Raw genomic sequence first — 14,707 nt, forward strand, 5'->3', positions numbered from 1 at the left:
AAAGGAGCTGCCTGGGCAGAGATGAGACAGTGCCAGCAGTTAAGAAATGGCCGGCAGGAGGAACCTCACAAAGCCCAGCGGAGGCAAACGCCACGTCCTGCAGCCAGGAGGGGGGCAGCCCCTCGCAAGATGAGAGGCAGAGGCCAGCTGACTTGGAGCAGCTTTGTATGGCAGGAGTTGGGGGTCCTGGTAGGTGAAAGGTTGGCCGTGGACATGGAGTGTCCTTGCAGCTGCAGCTTGGGCTGTATTAGTATAGCTAGGAAGTCGAGGAAAATAATCTTTCTCCTCTGTTTTGAGGCTGCATCTAGTTCTTGTGCTTAGCTTCGGACTCCCCAGTGCAAGAAAGGCATTGAGATTTAATGGCTGAAGGAGCTGGGCAATCCTGGGGAGTGGTAAGCTGAGGGGTGAGGTGCCTGCAGCTGCACCATGGGAGGGATAGGGCAGAGCTGGAGACAGAGCCAGGCTCTTTGTGGAGGTGTGCAGGGGAAGGGTAAGGGGCAGCAGGCACAACAGGCACAAGAGAAAGCGGAGGTTGGATGTGGGATCTTCAGAGGTTCCAGCTCCAGAGGGCCCCACCGGCCTCTGTTTTCCTGCAGCTCCGTGACTCGTTTGGATCAGCAAAGGGCTACCCTGAGACAGTAAAGCCAGAGCGGTTGAAAATGCAAAGCGAACAGCAGAATCTGCATGGTGTTTGTGCTGAAACTGAGAGACTGGGCACTGCATCGCTTTTAAACTTTGAAGATTTATTTGTTCACCATTTTCAGTGTTTACCATTCTGCAGTTGGATCCTAACTCTTTGTTACAGGGTATAACTTATATTCAGTCAATGAATTTTCTGCCCTCTGCTACAAAGAGCTGACTTCAATAAAAGTGATCTCAGTGCAATGCGGCAAAATGAAATTAATAACACAGCTGTTGCAATACTTGCAAAGTATTTTTGTTTTTTCTTGTTTTCTCATTTTTGTAAAAATGTTATTAACTCCCCATCTTCCCCTTTATGGTAACACACACTTATTTCTGGGAAAAGAGCCGTAGAAAAGCTTAAGTGAGGCTTTTGTTTTTCTAGCATGATCTGTCTTTCTATGCCTCCTTCTCCATTCCACTTGCATACACTGTTAGGGCAGTTTTTCAGACGATGGCTGTTGTCTTGCTAGATAAGCCTACACAGTTTTCCTTACAATTACAATTCCATTTAGAGCTTGCTTTTGTTCTTGATATGCCAGTCATCAGCGTGGTTAATAAATACTTGCTGTTTACCAAATACTGCTCTTTCTTTTAGGCTTGCAGACCAGATAAGAATGATGAATTTTCCTCAGTGGTTTGATTTATTGAAGGATATTTTTTCTAAGTTTACTATCTTCCTCAAGAGAATAAAGGTAAGGCATTAATTTGCCAAGATTTTCACGTAGCTGGTTCAGACACGAAATAGAATGAAGTTACTTTTCATTTGAAGTTTTTAGGTGTTCCTTTTGATTATAGAATTCGAACTTGATTGAAAGAGGGATATGTGAATATCACCATCCAGGCTAAAAATGATTAGTGCTAACAAAGAGAGCACTGGGAAGGAGATAATACCTCTTGTAGCCTGATTACATCCATTTCGGGCTGCTGGGGATTAGGACAGGACTTTTGTATGTGTTAGATTGCTCCAAATGAGGTTTCTTTCACTGTTCTTAGAAACATCTGATATAGGTTACCATCAAAGACGATGGGTCTGCCTTTGAATGCTAATTGCACAGTAGGAAATAAAGCCAGGATTTAGTCAGATTTTTGTGGGTAAAAGAAAATCTTTTCTCAGTGCAGGCATATGGTACGGGGTTTTGGGTCTTTTTTTGTAATAAAAGTTATATTTGATTCTAGGCAACGTTAAATACTATCCGTAGCGTGGTTCTCTTGGTTCTAGACAAGAACCAAAGAACCAGAGACCTGGAGGACACCTTGCAAAAGAACTCTGTGAAAGACAGTCCCTTGGACACAGAAGTGGCTTACCTGACTCACGAAGGCATGTTTATAAGCGACGCCTTCGGCGAGGGGGACCTCCCACTTGTAGCAGCTGACACTACCTCTCAGAGAAACACTTCTCCCAACAGCGAGCCCTGTAGCAGTGATTCAGTCTCTGAACCAGAGTGCACTACAGACTCTTCGTCCAGCAAAGAGCCAACGTCGTCTGTTACTCCGGGAGTGGAGATGATGTGAGTACATGCAATAGCTGCCTCAGCTGTCAGGAACAGGGTGTTGGGAGATGGGGGTTGTGTGCTACAAAAGTTACATTGGAGGAGTGTGCTTTTCTAGGTAAATGAAGTGGCTCTCCACCACCATCAGCCCTATAGACTGCCACTGTTCCTACTCAAATTTGTTTGGTTAGCTTTGTTTTCACCTCTCTATCTATAGTGGTACAAGGACTGATGATTTTTTCGTATAGAAAAGATTCCCTTCTCCTGTCTGCTCTGCTGGGGACCCTGCTTCTGTAGAGAGCAGGGGAGATGGAAGTCTACTCTACATGAAAGAAGACTGATCACTTGTCTTGGCCTTAGTTGACTGAGGCATCTCTGTTCCCTGCACACATTCACTGTGGCTACTTTTTCTATTCTCTTTTAAAGATGATTTCATGGCATACATCTTGATGAATTCTAGAGAAAATCTACTGCTCGTGGTCAACTTGTACACTTCAAGACTTGGGTAACATAGGCAGCTTGACTGCACAGCTGTAATATTCTTGACAAAGTCCTGTGCATTTCTTATTTATGGCTGTCATCAGCTACCTTTTTTGAAAGAATGTGTGGGGTTCAGCTGTGAGCCACTTCAAAACCCAGAATGTCTGGATATAGTTTTATGAAGCAGAACTGAAATACCATATCTTCTGTCTTTCAGCAGGGTGAGGCAGCAAGCTGCCTGCTCACTCCTGCTGGTTGGTACTCACGTGTTTATCCCTGTGCGTCACTTTTGTTGAGGACCTTCCTCCTCCAAATCACAATGAATTGAAATAAAATCTGTTGCAACTGAAGCAGATTCAGGCTATTGCATGTCCCAACACTCATCCTATGCTGGGAGAAAAATGCAATGTGGAGATGAGTTCATGGGGTTACAGTGAGGAGAGAGGAAGGAGGAGGGAGCAGGATCCCAGCCAGTCTGGAGAGGTTAGCTAAAAATAAACCACACAGATGGAGTTCTCAAGAAGCAAAAGGCTGATTGTGAAACTTTGTTCAGAAATGGACTTGCTTCACCCCTTCTTTGTTTATCTTTGTACCTCTACTCCATGTTTGGAGAAGGGTAATTCATTATACAATCAGGGTGCTGCTAGCCCAGATGATGTGCTGTTGTGTCCCAGGTTTTCTCCCTCATCTCATGCTGTCAGCACTAGCGGCCAGGCTAGACCAGAAGATTGTTATCTTAGCTGCTTAGGTGAATGGCAGAGCTGTGCTTATGTGCTTGCTTCACAGGACAAGCCACAAAGTTATTTTTAAAAGGCAAGGCTTAGGAGACTGAAGGGTAAAAAGTAGCAGAATGATGGCTGATAAACTACAGTCATGAGAGCACAGAGTATTTATGGTAGATCTTACACCTGCATTGGAACTAAAATACTGTGTTTGTCCATCATACATTTGTGATGCTCAAATGTTATGGGAGCTAGGTGATGTTTAGGTCAATAAACATCAATATTTATTGTATTAGTAATGGTTGTGTGGTTTCTTCCTTAAGTAATAGTAATTAAGATACTAAAATATAAGGACAGTTTGGTTTCATGCTTGCTTGTCACAGGGATTGACGTGGCATTGACAGCAGTTTAGATGGTCCCATCTGTACAGAGTGGCTTTGGTAACTAACTGACTATGACAGCTGCTGCAAAGCTCTTTCTTCCTTGGAATTGTGAGCAGAAACACTGTTTTCTGTGAATTGATGCTCAAGCAAATGGTTCTGTCATTTGTAGGATCAGCGATGACATGAAGTTGACTGAACTGGAACTGGGCAGGCTGGCAAATAACATTCAAGAGTTGTTGTATAATGCTTCTGATATCTGCCATGATCGTTCGGTCAAGTTCCTCATGGCAAGAGCAAAGGTAAGGAGCTTGGATTAGGCTGCTGGTGGAGTTTCATCCTCAATGAGATGTTACTACAAGTTACTGGCTTCATGAGTCAGACTCCTGAGATCACTTTCTCAATTGGTATTAAGTAATTATTTCCACGGTCACAGTCACTTGATGTTAATTACTGCCCAGAGCACCCAAGCTTTAATGTGTCACGTTGTTGTAAAGAAAAGTAGTGAAACTCACATTACTTTTTCTTTTTAACATTCTGACTTGTTGTCTTTGAAGTTCCATGAAGAGAATGCATAATCTATGACAAGACAGCTGTTTATACTGCAGTCTCCCTACTCTGTCCCATATAGGATAAAAGAATGTGCCTTTAAAATACTTCTAGCCCTCAGATGTGCTGACTAGTTGATTCTTGTCTTCTCTGAATTTTTGTGGTGTTATGTCTCCTTAAATGGGTTTCTTTGCATACAGGGTGGCTTCCTAGAAAAGCTGAATTCCAATGAGTTTGTCGCTCTTTCTCGCTTGATGGAAGGATTTATCTTAGATACTGAGCAGATCTGTGGCAGAAAAAGTATGTCCTTGCGAGGAGCACTTCAAAGTCAAGCCAATAAATTTGTGAATAGGTTCCATGAGGAGAGGAAGACAAAGCTAAGGTATCTCTGTGTGGAAGACCTTCATGTTATTACATGCAGAATTTTTATCAATTCTACACCAGGAAAACACATATGAAAACACAAATTTTCATTGCCTGATTACTCATAACTTCGTTATACTTAGGGTCAGGCTGGACAGCCATTTAAAGCACAATTATTTTCAATTGTTTTAGGCTTTTACAATTTTCAGTACGATTTCTTTAAACTGGATTGTTCTATGGTTAAGCAAGTTAGGACAGCTTGAAGCTACCAGAAGAACTCAAAAGTGATGTTGGAGGATGGGTTGCTCTATCTCAGGAGTTAGTTGGGAAGGGAAGAATCTCCAAGAAAAAACAAGGAAAAAAACAACCCCCACACCACAAAAATCCAACCCATACTGGGAAACAGTCTTCCCAGTAACACATACAAAGTCCTTTTGTTCTCATTCATCAAAAGTATTAAAGTTCCAGTATTTCCATGTTGTTTCAATGGCATTGATCTTGTAAGGACTTTTATTCCTTACTGGGATCGTCTGTACTCTGTGATAGTTTGAATGAACAGACTGTAAGATCTGTAGGCCAAAAGGGTGTTTTTCTGATTTGCTACTACTAAGCATTGGGCACCTCTTTCTAACAAGGATTGATGATGTAACGTTTTGGGTCACTGGCTCTCTTTATATTCCTGTAGGTTTGATTCAGCAGCACTATAGGCAAGGGAAGTGTCCAGACAAGGTATTTTGTTTTCTCATCCTCCTTTCTTTTGTCTTTGTAACTTAAGCCTACTCTTGGACAACGAGCGCTGGAAGCAAGCTGAAGTTCCTGCCGAGTTTCAGGATCTTGTTGATTCTGTGTCAGATGGCAGAATTTCTCTCCCTGAAAAAAAACCAACAGGTATCTTGCAGTTCTACCATTAGCAGAATCTAAACTTGTGATCTGCAGATGGTGCTGCTGAATGCTGATGGATGTATTCTGCTCTGTGCTTTTTTCTGTATCACGATTGGGACATCAGAAGGAAGGAAACTGGCAGCGTTGAAACTTGGGCTGACTTTAAAAGTTTGCTTTTTTTCCCATTTGAATACCCACTTAAGTGTTAGCACAGGAAGGGAGCTATGTTCCCAATAGTATTCCCAGTGTAAAGGCTTACAGTCCGTGCATAAATTTACTCTTTCACTGAAGTGTTGCGAGGGAACAAGGAGCATGTGCATGTGTTCAGGTCCCTTTGTGTTATGAAGTGCTTTGCACCTTTCCACTGCTTCATCTGCCAGTTGTTCAAATGAAAGACAGCATTCTGTATGGCTGCTCATGGAAGTGAAAACTTATGTACGTTCAATTATTTACCCCGTCACAGAAACCTTGTTTGACCTCAGACAAGTCACTTTTTTCTCCTTGTGCTTTGTTTCCCCACATGCAGTATGGGATGCATAATGTGTTCTTATCTCGTGGGGATTCTCATCTCATATTGCAGTGATAAATGTCTGTGAACAGTTGGAATGGAAAGAAAGCATACCCAGAGGGGAAAGAAAATGGCAGTGTGAGAATACAGTTATGTCATGGTGCAGAAGCCCTGTCTGCCCCTCAAAAGGAGTGCAGAAGGGATAGAAGGTACTAGGCAATACACGAATTGTGGAACACTGCTCCAGTGCTTGTCAGCCATTCCTCCTAAAGCAGCTCTTGCAGCTTTCTTGAAGAAGATAGGAAACTGAGAGCGTCGAATTTAGCATGAAGCACTGCATCAGTAAGAGCTTCTGCTGTGAAGCCTGAGGGAAAAAGTGGTTTGAAGGTAAAATATTAATATACATAGCAGATCACTGGAGAATCTACAGTAGAAAACCTCGTAGCTTTTTCTGCTTTTTTTTCTTGTGTTTCTAACATGTTGTATTTGAAGTTTCTAAATCAGTAATGACTTTGGAGGATTTTTGATGTAAAATCCCATCTGTATTCCAATAGATACGACCAGTGAGGTTGCTTATTAATTGTAATGAGTGACACAGTTTTTAAAATGGATCAGTATTCCGAAGATTGATTCACTGGTTTCAAACTTGAGCAAGGAAATGCCTGATTTCTAGAAACTAGCATTTTTTTATACTAATTCTTAGGTCAACTCATCCTTTTCCTTTATTGCTAAAATGTTTAGGTGCTGAAGAAAGGAAGCCAACTGAATTCCTTATTGTTGAAGGACAAAAATATGCAACAGTTGGGTAAGAGGCACTTTTCCCTTTACAGTGGGTTAGTTGGCAAGTGTTTTGGGGTAGAACTGTGATGAATACTAATAGCTCTAGCAATCTTGTTTAAATAGAAAGAAAACCTTTCTTTATACAGATTAGTTTCCTTTTAGTTCCTGAACAGTTTTAAAGCATCACAAGCTCTTCTGTATTATTAAAATACTGTTTTTTCTCTGAAAGACTGGACTGAAATTTACAATTTCATTTGATTTTTGCAATTTTCTCATGAAAACACTTGTTCATGAAAATATAGATTTATTGTTATAGCATGTTGTTTTTATTTCTCACAATATAGGTTGTCTCTGGCAAAATACACAAGTCCTGTACTGATTGATTCCTTATTTTACTTAGCCTTATCTTCTATTTTTTTTATTCTATCTCAGAAGCTGCAATCCATATTTCTTTGTAGCCTGATTGCTTTGGGTTTGAAAGTACTTTCTTGCAGCTGGCTGTATCAATGATATTTTAAAATACAGTGGCACTCCCATATTTCCTTCATTCAGAAGCATTCTGTGTTTCCAACAACAGAGAGGCTTAGGTGTTAAATATGCCTGGGAGTATTTGTGTTTTGTTTTGTTGTTTTTTTTTAGAAGGGAGTAAAACCTGGAAGATCTCACTTTCCAGAGTCCTAACATAATTTACCCCAAATTTAAATGGAAAAGTACTGATCTACATAAAGTCTTTGACCAGCTCTCGTTTCGTGCGTTGCTTTGTGATGATGTGCCATTGTTCAATTAGAAACAGAAGCTGGTGGCTCAGAACTTCAGTGCCAGCCTGCTGGCAAAAGAGAATTTCAGGTCAAGTAGGAGTGTTTGAACGTGCTTCAAAGGATGAAGTTTGCTCACTAGACTGTGTATTTGATAGTTAATCTCTGCTAATGTGAAACTTTATTTTTAGCTCTGTGAATTCACATTGGTGCAGAATGCTGTTCTGCACACTGTTACGTACAGTTTCACTGTATTTAATCAAATGCATTCACCAAAAAAAGCCTAGGTGTTCCCCCAGGATTCTCCAGATGCTTATTTGAAGCGATTGATCTCTTTTTGACTCCGCAGTACCCACTGCACCCTTTTCAGTGGTTATTGTTTTCTATAGGCTATATTTTTTTTGTACTTGCTCAGAGTTGGCCAATTAAACAATATATAGGAGAGGAGCTTTAGATTTTCCCCAGATGACATCTGCGTGGAGACTTCTAGTTCCACAGTAATTATTTCTGGAGATGAAAAAGTTATGCTAATGAACACCAGAGGCTTTCTTACCTATATGTCAACTACTTTTTCTACACATTTCCCCCTGAAACAGGTATTCTTTATATATATTTTTTTGTGTGTGTGTTCCACCTGTACTTCAGATCAGTTAAGGAGCATATTCAAAACTATAATCTCCAGCATTAGGTGGCTTTCTGTCAGTATGACTGGCCTGCTTGTTGTTTTTTGACATCCTCTGTGCACAGAGATAACGTATTTGGCTGTTTCCTCTCTTGTAGGACAGTATTGCTGTTAATAAGAATAATCCTGGAGTACTGCCAGTGCGTGGATAACATTCCTTCCATCACCACTGACATGCTCACCCGCCTGTCTGATTTACTGAAGGTATGAGTCCAAATGTGCTGTCTGTGCCAGATAAGAGTATTCAGGGCACTGAACATGTCTTCCTCTAATGCTTCACGTGCTTTTACAACTTGATGAAAATGATGCAAATGAGCTAGAAACGATTGCGTTTGTTACTGTGCCATGAGGTAGGCCTTTAAGGTAAGGGCACTGAAGGTGCAATTTGCTGTGTCCAGAAGGCTGCTGTTCTTCTTGTTTACCAGGGATGGTTTGAAATCCCGTCTTCTAGTTTTTGTCATGGCTGCAAGTATATTTTACATAAAGGGGGCTGAAACAGATGGAAACATACCTAGGGAGATGGGCCTTTAAATAATATCCTTCTGTTGGTGATCCTTATCTGAATAACAAGATACAGGAATGCTTCCTGTAGTCATCATTTGTGTTCATCCACAAACCTTCCCTCTTAAATGCCGTTCAAGTAGAAGAATCCAGTCAGTCTGGGAATGGGGATGTTCCTCTTTTTTACTAAATCTGCTGCTTCACACAGGACTTGCAGCACCTTTGTGCAGGCAGGCAGAACAGCAGCAGCTGCCTCAGACTTAAGCACATTTGCACCTGTGTTACTTCTTTCTCCCTTCCATTTCTTGTTATTGCTCAAGATAAACGATTCGTGTTTTATTGCTTGGTACCCAAACATCATGTGCAGTTTAGTTGTAGTTCCTGTCTCTGTGGCAATGAGATGACCATCAGAGAGGTGACAAGAACAGCTAGCAAAAACAAAAGCACATTTCGTTATGCTTTGGACAAAATAAGGGCCACTCAAAGGTGCCCTTGCAGGTCACTGCTGTTTATTTGACAACTGTCAAAGCTAGCGGGTTTTGAAGGTAGCAAGAGTACTCAGTGACTGGAAGCTGTGAAGTGGTTCCTGGATGATGAAACTTGGGCTGTGGCTGTAATGAGAGTGAAATGACACCTGTGAGTGAACAGAAACACAGTCATCATCACTGGAGCCAAGCTGGCACAGATGAGAAGGTTTGCAGCCACAGTGCCGGAATGCAGAAATACTTTCCTCCAAACAGTCACAAGGAGGAGGTGTTGCTCTAACCTAAGCTAAATACCTCAGAGGGCTGAGGCTGTGTAGGATGTCTGGCTTTGGCTCATACTTCCAAAGTCCACCAGGAGGCACAAGAAAAGGTCCTGCTTTTCAGGAGGAAGAGAGGAAGTGAATGTCAAACAGCTTCACATCCTGACCACTACCCGAGAGCAGAGTAGGTGATGCCACTGACAGATCAGGAACCGCGCGTGGCTCTGGTTCTGTTGTTAGCACTAGGTCTGGGTTGCTCTTCTGGCCCCGCTCCATTCACACTACATCCTCTGTAGTCCTGAGTTCCGTCACTAGCTTCAGGCAGTAGACAGAAAAATTGTTTCCTATTTTTACACGGGGAAGGTTGAAATTTTGGGTTTTGTTCTCATGTTATTGAGAACATATCTAGGAGCAGAATTGTGATTGCCCCCTCCTCCCCTCCCCCCCCCCCCAAAAAAAACGGAACTCTGTGTGAAGGAAATGCTCTGTGTTGCAGAGAGAATCTGCAGGAGGACAGCCTTGCCACAATTACTTGTGAATCTTTCATCAGGTACAGGAAAAAGGGGCAGCTGTTGGTGGGCTTAGCCTCCTGATTTCCAGTCCTATGCCACCAGCATAGCTGTGTTCAAATGCGAGCCCTGGAATTCCTGCTGTCTCTTTGGAGCAGGGGTCAGGGACAACAGCAATGGTTTTTCCATCTCTACTGCTTCGTGCAACCCAGTCTGGGGTGACTTGGGTCTTGAGCTGAGCCAAGAAACCAAATTCCTAAGACAGAATATGCTAAGGAGAACTCTCTTAGTGTCCCAGAGAGCCCATTGGCCTGTGTCTACTTAATAACATTTCTCTCTTGGAGCTACATTAGGAAGATCAAGTCACAAGTCTTCTAATATACCTGAAGTTGCTCTACCCCTGCTTTTTGACATGACTTAACATTTTCTGTGTGGCATTTCTTAGATTTCCAAGTTCTGTGGTGTACGTAATGCAAATTCAGCCTCCTCAGCAGTAGTGATTGATGCTTTCAAGTTTTTCTGTACAGTAAGCAGTGTGAAAGGTGTGGAGCCAGAGGTAGAAACTCATTCTTCTGATGTTTTCCATTCCAGTATTACACTTTTACTTTGTCCTTTCTACTGTAGCTCTTAGATTTTTTTTATGTAACAGTCTATTTTTAATAACAGTATTTCTCCTTTTGATGAAGGGAGCATACATCTGCATACACAGTCAGCATATGTTTTCATTATCTTTTCTTTTTTATGTCTCATAGTATTTCAACTCTCGAAGTTGCCAGCTGGTGCTTGGAGCCGGTGCATTACAAGTTGTTGGATTGAAAACAATCACTACAAAAAATTTAGGTATGTGTTTCTGTATTTAAGGCATCAATTGCTATACTCCTACCTATTTGAAAAAGTGTTTAGTGGATTTTTTTTTTTGTTAAGGATGAGCTGTGTTTGTGTTGTGGTACTTTGTGTGGAACACAGGGTGATAAAACCTTGCTTATTGGAGGGTAAAACATGTACAAAAGCTAACTGCCTGTGCAAGAGGTGCATGAAAATCCATCCAGTCCCTTTGCTGTCTGCCAGAATGCTTTGCCTATAAAGCTCCACTGTGTTAGGTGAGAGAAACAAACAGGCTGGCAGGTTTGCCATAAAAATGTTTTGACTGTGGGAAGTTGCAGTTACTCTTCCATTGGTGACTTTGGCGTGTGTGTGTGCTGTGTAGAGCTTGGGTCTGCAGATGGGTGGTGTAGGCAGAGGGCTCAGACAGACAACACCCTCCCCCTGTGTTTTGCTGAGCTGTGCCATTCTGTCTGCCCTGTGGTGCTGTTTTGGAACAGTGTGTCCACAGACAGCTCCTGTGGCTTGTAACCACACGTAGGTAAAACACAGTGTGATTTCTGTGGGTGGCTGTGAACCAAATAGTAAGTCTTTATGTGGTTGAGTGTCTCCATGCAGCCAGGTAAATTAGGGCTTTGTGTGCTGAATCCAAACTCAGATTTGAGCCTTAGGTTGTGCAGTTATTCAGCTGAATTGACAGCCCAAAGTTACCTGCCTGGGCTGCTCCAGCTGCTGCAGAAGCAAGGGAGAGCTAAATGCACAGCTTCATGCTTCAGGAAAGCCTGACGGTTGTACTCAAGGAACCCTTCCTCCAAGTTTTAAACTGTTTCCTGAAATGAAGAGCCTTTGGCAATAGGTTGAGGCAAGTGCCTCAACCTCCAGTTCCTGTATTTCAGGGTGCAATGATTACCAGCTAAGAGGTCAGCTTGAGGAGGGTGGATTCAGAGGCTCCCCGGAGGGTCACTGCCATAGTTGTTGCAGCAGGCACAATGAGCAGAGAGAAGCTGGGTCCAGATTTTAGGCTCCAGGCTCAGCCAGCACAGTGACAACGCCGGCAGCCACCATGTCCTGCTGCTGGCTCTGACCCTGTGTGCTCAGGAGTAGCTCAGTGCTGGGAACCCTGAGGGCACTCAGGCAGGAGTTGGTTGCAGGCAGCTCGGTGCTGGCAGGGCAGTGTGTTTGTGTACATCGTATGGGGGAGAAACATTGGTGCCTTGGGAATGTGGCTGCTGAGGTTAGGTAGCTGCTGTGTCAGGTCTTCTGAGATCTCTGTGATGTCTGCGTGTGCTCAGAGCTCCAAATACCAAGTAGACACTTAAGGCCTCTTGTAAACTAGTCCCTTATTCTGTATGTTACCGCAGCTGGGTGTGAATAGCCAGGTGCTTGTGTACCCTCTTCACTGGGTGGGCTCCTCCAGTGGAAATAAATGCTTACCCCCATCCTCGTATTGTTTTAAAGCACCTTAAATTGTGTTTAGATCTATCTCATTCGTGTCAAGGGAGATGCAGTCTATACAGATTGACTCTTCTTGTGTACTAATTGCTTTTCCTCTCTCGCTTCTGGATTTACAGCCCTTTCTTCACGTTGCCTACAGCTAATCGTACACTACATTCCTATTATCAGGGCTCATTTTGAAGCTCGGCTGCAGCCAAAGCAGTTTAGCATGCTCAGGCACTTTGACCACATTACAAAGGTAACTCTTTTGACATTTCCTAATTAAGCAGGAAGTTCTGCTTCTTAGTTGTGCTCTGAAAAATATGAATGTCATTAGATAATAAATAAAACCTACTTTCTCTCATTACAGGATTATCACGACCACATAGCTGAAATCTCAGCAAAGCTCGTTGCCATAATGGATAGCTTATTTGACAAACTGTTATCCAAGGTAATGACTTAAAGAAATAATTAGACACTCTAAATTGCTGTTGGAGGTCTCACTGTAGCGCCTAGCTGTTCCAAATGAATCTTAAACTTTCTTCATTAGTTGTTGTTGGAACTCTTCTATGTGCACAAAGCTCTGTGTTGCACTCGTGCATATCTGTCTCAACACTTGTCACATGGCGTCGTTCGTCTTCCTCCTCCCTTCCCCCAAATTGTTCCTTTACTTCTGTACCAGATGTGATCAGGCTGGTGCAGATGCTCTGCCATGCAGGAACTGAAGTGCCCTGCTTCTCTGGGCAGTGCTATCCACCAACGGCTCGTCTGCAGCCAGGCTGCTGCCTCCTGCCTCTCCCCAGAAGCTGGTTCCCCTTCCCTGCTCTTCCTGATGGTCCTTCATTTCCTGCAGCTGAGGAAACAGAAAAATCCGCTGAGGGGGCAGTTTTTTGTAAAGAAGGATCGAACCATTGCTAGGGCTGCAAGCCTGGGCACTGCAAGTCTGCACTTAGAGGGTCCTGCTGTGCGGCAGAGCTGATAGTTGTGCCATTAAATGCTCTTAGTGTTTCACGAGTGTCTGCCAGCTGAACTGATCGGTCCTGGGCAGGATCCAGTTCCTGGCTCACCTAGAAGCAGAGAACACTGCACTCCTTGGGGCTGTGCAAGAGACTGCCCTTACGTGGGGTCTGCTGGGCCTGCTAATCTGGTGGAGAAACTATGTGAGCTCTTAAAGCTTAGTGGTTTCCTTTTGGTCTTACGCTCCTGTTGTGCTTACATGTGTAAAAAGATGTTTATGCCCTTTTCTAAATATGCAAACGGTGCTCTGTTCCCTGTACAAAATAGCAGTTCTATGTATAAATATGGCTTTTTGATCACTTTTTGTCATCTTCCTCTTGAAAGCGAAAGATAAATGCAAGAATTTTGGTTACCGATACTAACCAAGTTAGCCCACAGCATGTCAGTAACACTATTTTTGTTTTTGATGGTAGTTATTAAGTATCCATCACCCTGCTGTTCTTCCATCTTTCCAGCCTGTTCACATCTTGTGAGCTGGCAGGATGTAAGAACTGTGAATATTCCTGTATTTTAAAGGTCTGAAAGGCTTGGGTGAGAGTGCCTGGCTCGTGTGAATGCTACCCACAGGGGACAGAAGAGGAGACCATGTGTTGGTTTGCCTCCCTTCCTAACGTTTCCCATAATTTGGTTCATCTTGTTCCTGTGGAGATGAAATCTTGGCACTGAAAGCAGTGAAGAACATAAAAACTTGGGAGATTTGCAAACGGACAAACCACGCAACCATGTCAGTATCTTCTTTGAGTGACTTATGGATAAAATGGTCATCTGCTTTTAAATGTGCAAATCTAAAAGGATGAGCAAGTGAGTTTCATGGCAGTGCTATGTCCAGAGTGGTTTAGAACCAAATTGCACAGTCTAGGAGACGTGCTGCTTTGAATAAGAGGAACAGTTTAGCCCAGTCGTTAGGCTGCTGGCCTGGTCCTTGGGCAGTGTGAGCATGTTGCTTTTGTATCTCTGAGCCCCACGGAGCAGGAGCTGTGCTCACACCATCCCACTGCAATGAGGCCGTGCGCTCTGCGCGGATCCTGGCATCTCTGTTGGCTTCGGCACGGAGTTAAAACAAGAAAACGTGGTGTAACAGTTCTAAAAACTCCTCTTTTCAAATTGATTAGAAAGGGTGTGTGTTCATGGAAAAACCCAGGTGGAGTTCTTAGCTTCTCTTACAACTTGCTGCCTTGTGACTGTCTGGAAAGAAGAGCGGTAACTTTGTCTGATCCCTGCTGCTGTTACCCGCTGTTGACCTCAGCTGGAGATGAAAACGGGCAGCTACTCGCAGCGCTGGGCTCATGTTTCCTCCTGCTGCTGTTACCCTGTCACAATGAGGAGTTTGTCTGTAGTCCCATAGGGGCCATTGCTGCAGCTTGCCAGTTCCCTTCGGCTTTGTACCGTACTGGCGAATTATAA

General features: G+C 43.2%; 1 protein-coding gene across 2 annotated transcripts in view; it reads left to right on the forward strand.

Moving 5' to 3' along the window:
* Positions 1-14,707, forward strand: part of VPS54 (VPS54 subunit of GARP complex) — a 43,991-nt gene that overhangs the window by 25,063 nt on the left and 4,221 nt on the right. For both annotated transcript variants that reach the window (XM_003203692.4, XM_010706456.3), the window contains exons 11-20: positions 1,280-1,376; positions 1,861-2,192; positions 3,929-4,058; positions 4,506-4,687; positions 5,444-5,556; positions 6,800-6,863; positions 8,374-8,479; positions 10,783-10,870; positions 12,424-12,545; positions 12,657-12,737. In XM_003203692.4, the coding sequence (XP_003203740.1) occupies positions 1,280-1,376; positions 1,861-2,192; positions 3,929-4,058; positions 4,506-4,687; positions 5,444-5,556; positions 6,800-6,863; positions 8,374-8,479; positions 10,783-10,870; positions 12,424-12,545; positions 12,657-12,737 (1,315 nt within the window). The remainder of the gene's footprint in view (positions 1-1,279; positions 1,377-1,860; positions 2,193-3,928; positions 4,059-4,505; positions 4,688-5,443; positions 5,557-6,799; positions 6,864-8,373; positions 8,480-10,782; positions 10,871-12,423; positions 12,546-12,656; positions 12,738-14,707) is intronic.

The sequence above is a fragment of the Meleagris gallopavo genome, chromosome 2, assembly GCF_000146605.3.
Source record: "Meleagris gallopavo isolate NT-WF06-2002-E0010 breed Aviagen turkey brand Nicholas breeding stock chromosome 2, Turkey_5.1, whole genome shotgun sequence".
NCBI lineage: Eukaryota > Metazoa > Chordata > Aves > Galliformes > Phasianidae > Meleagris > Meleagris gallopavo.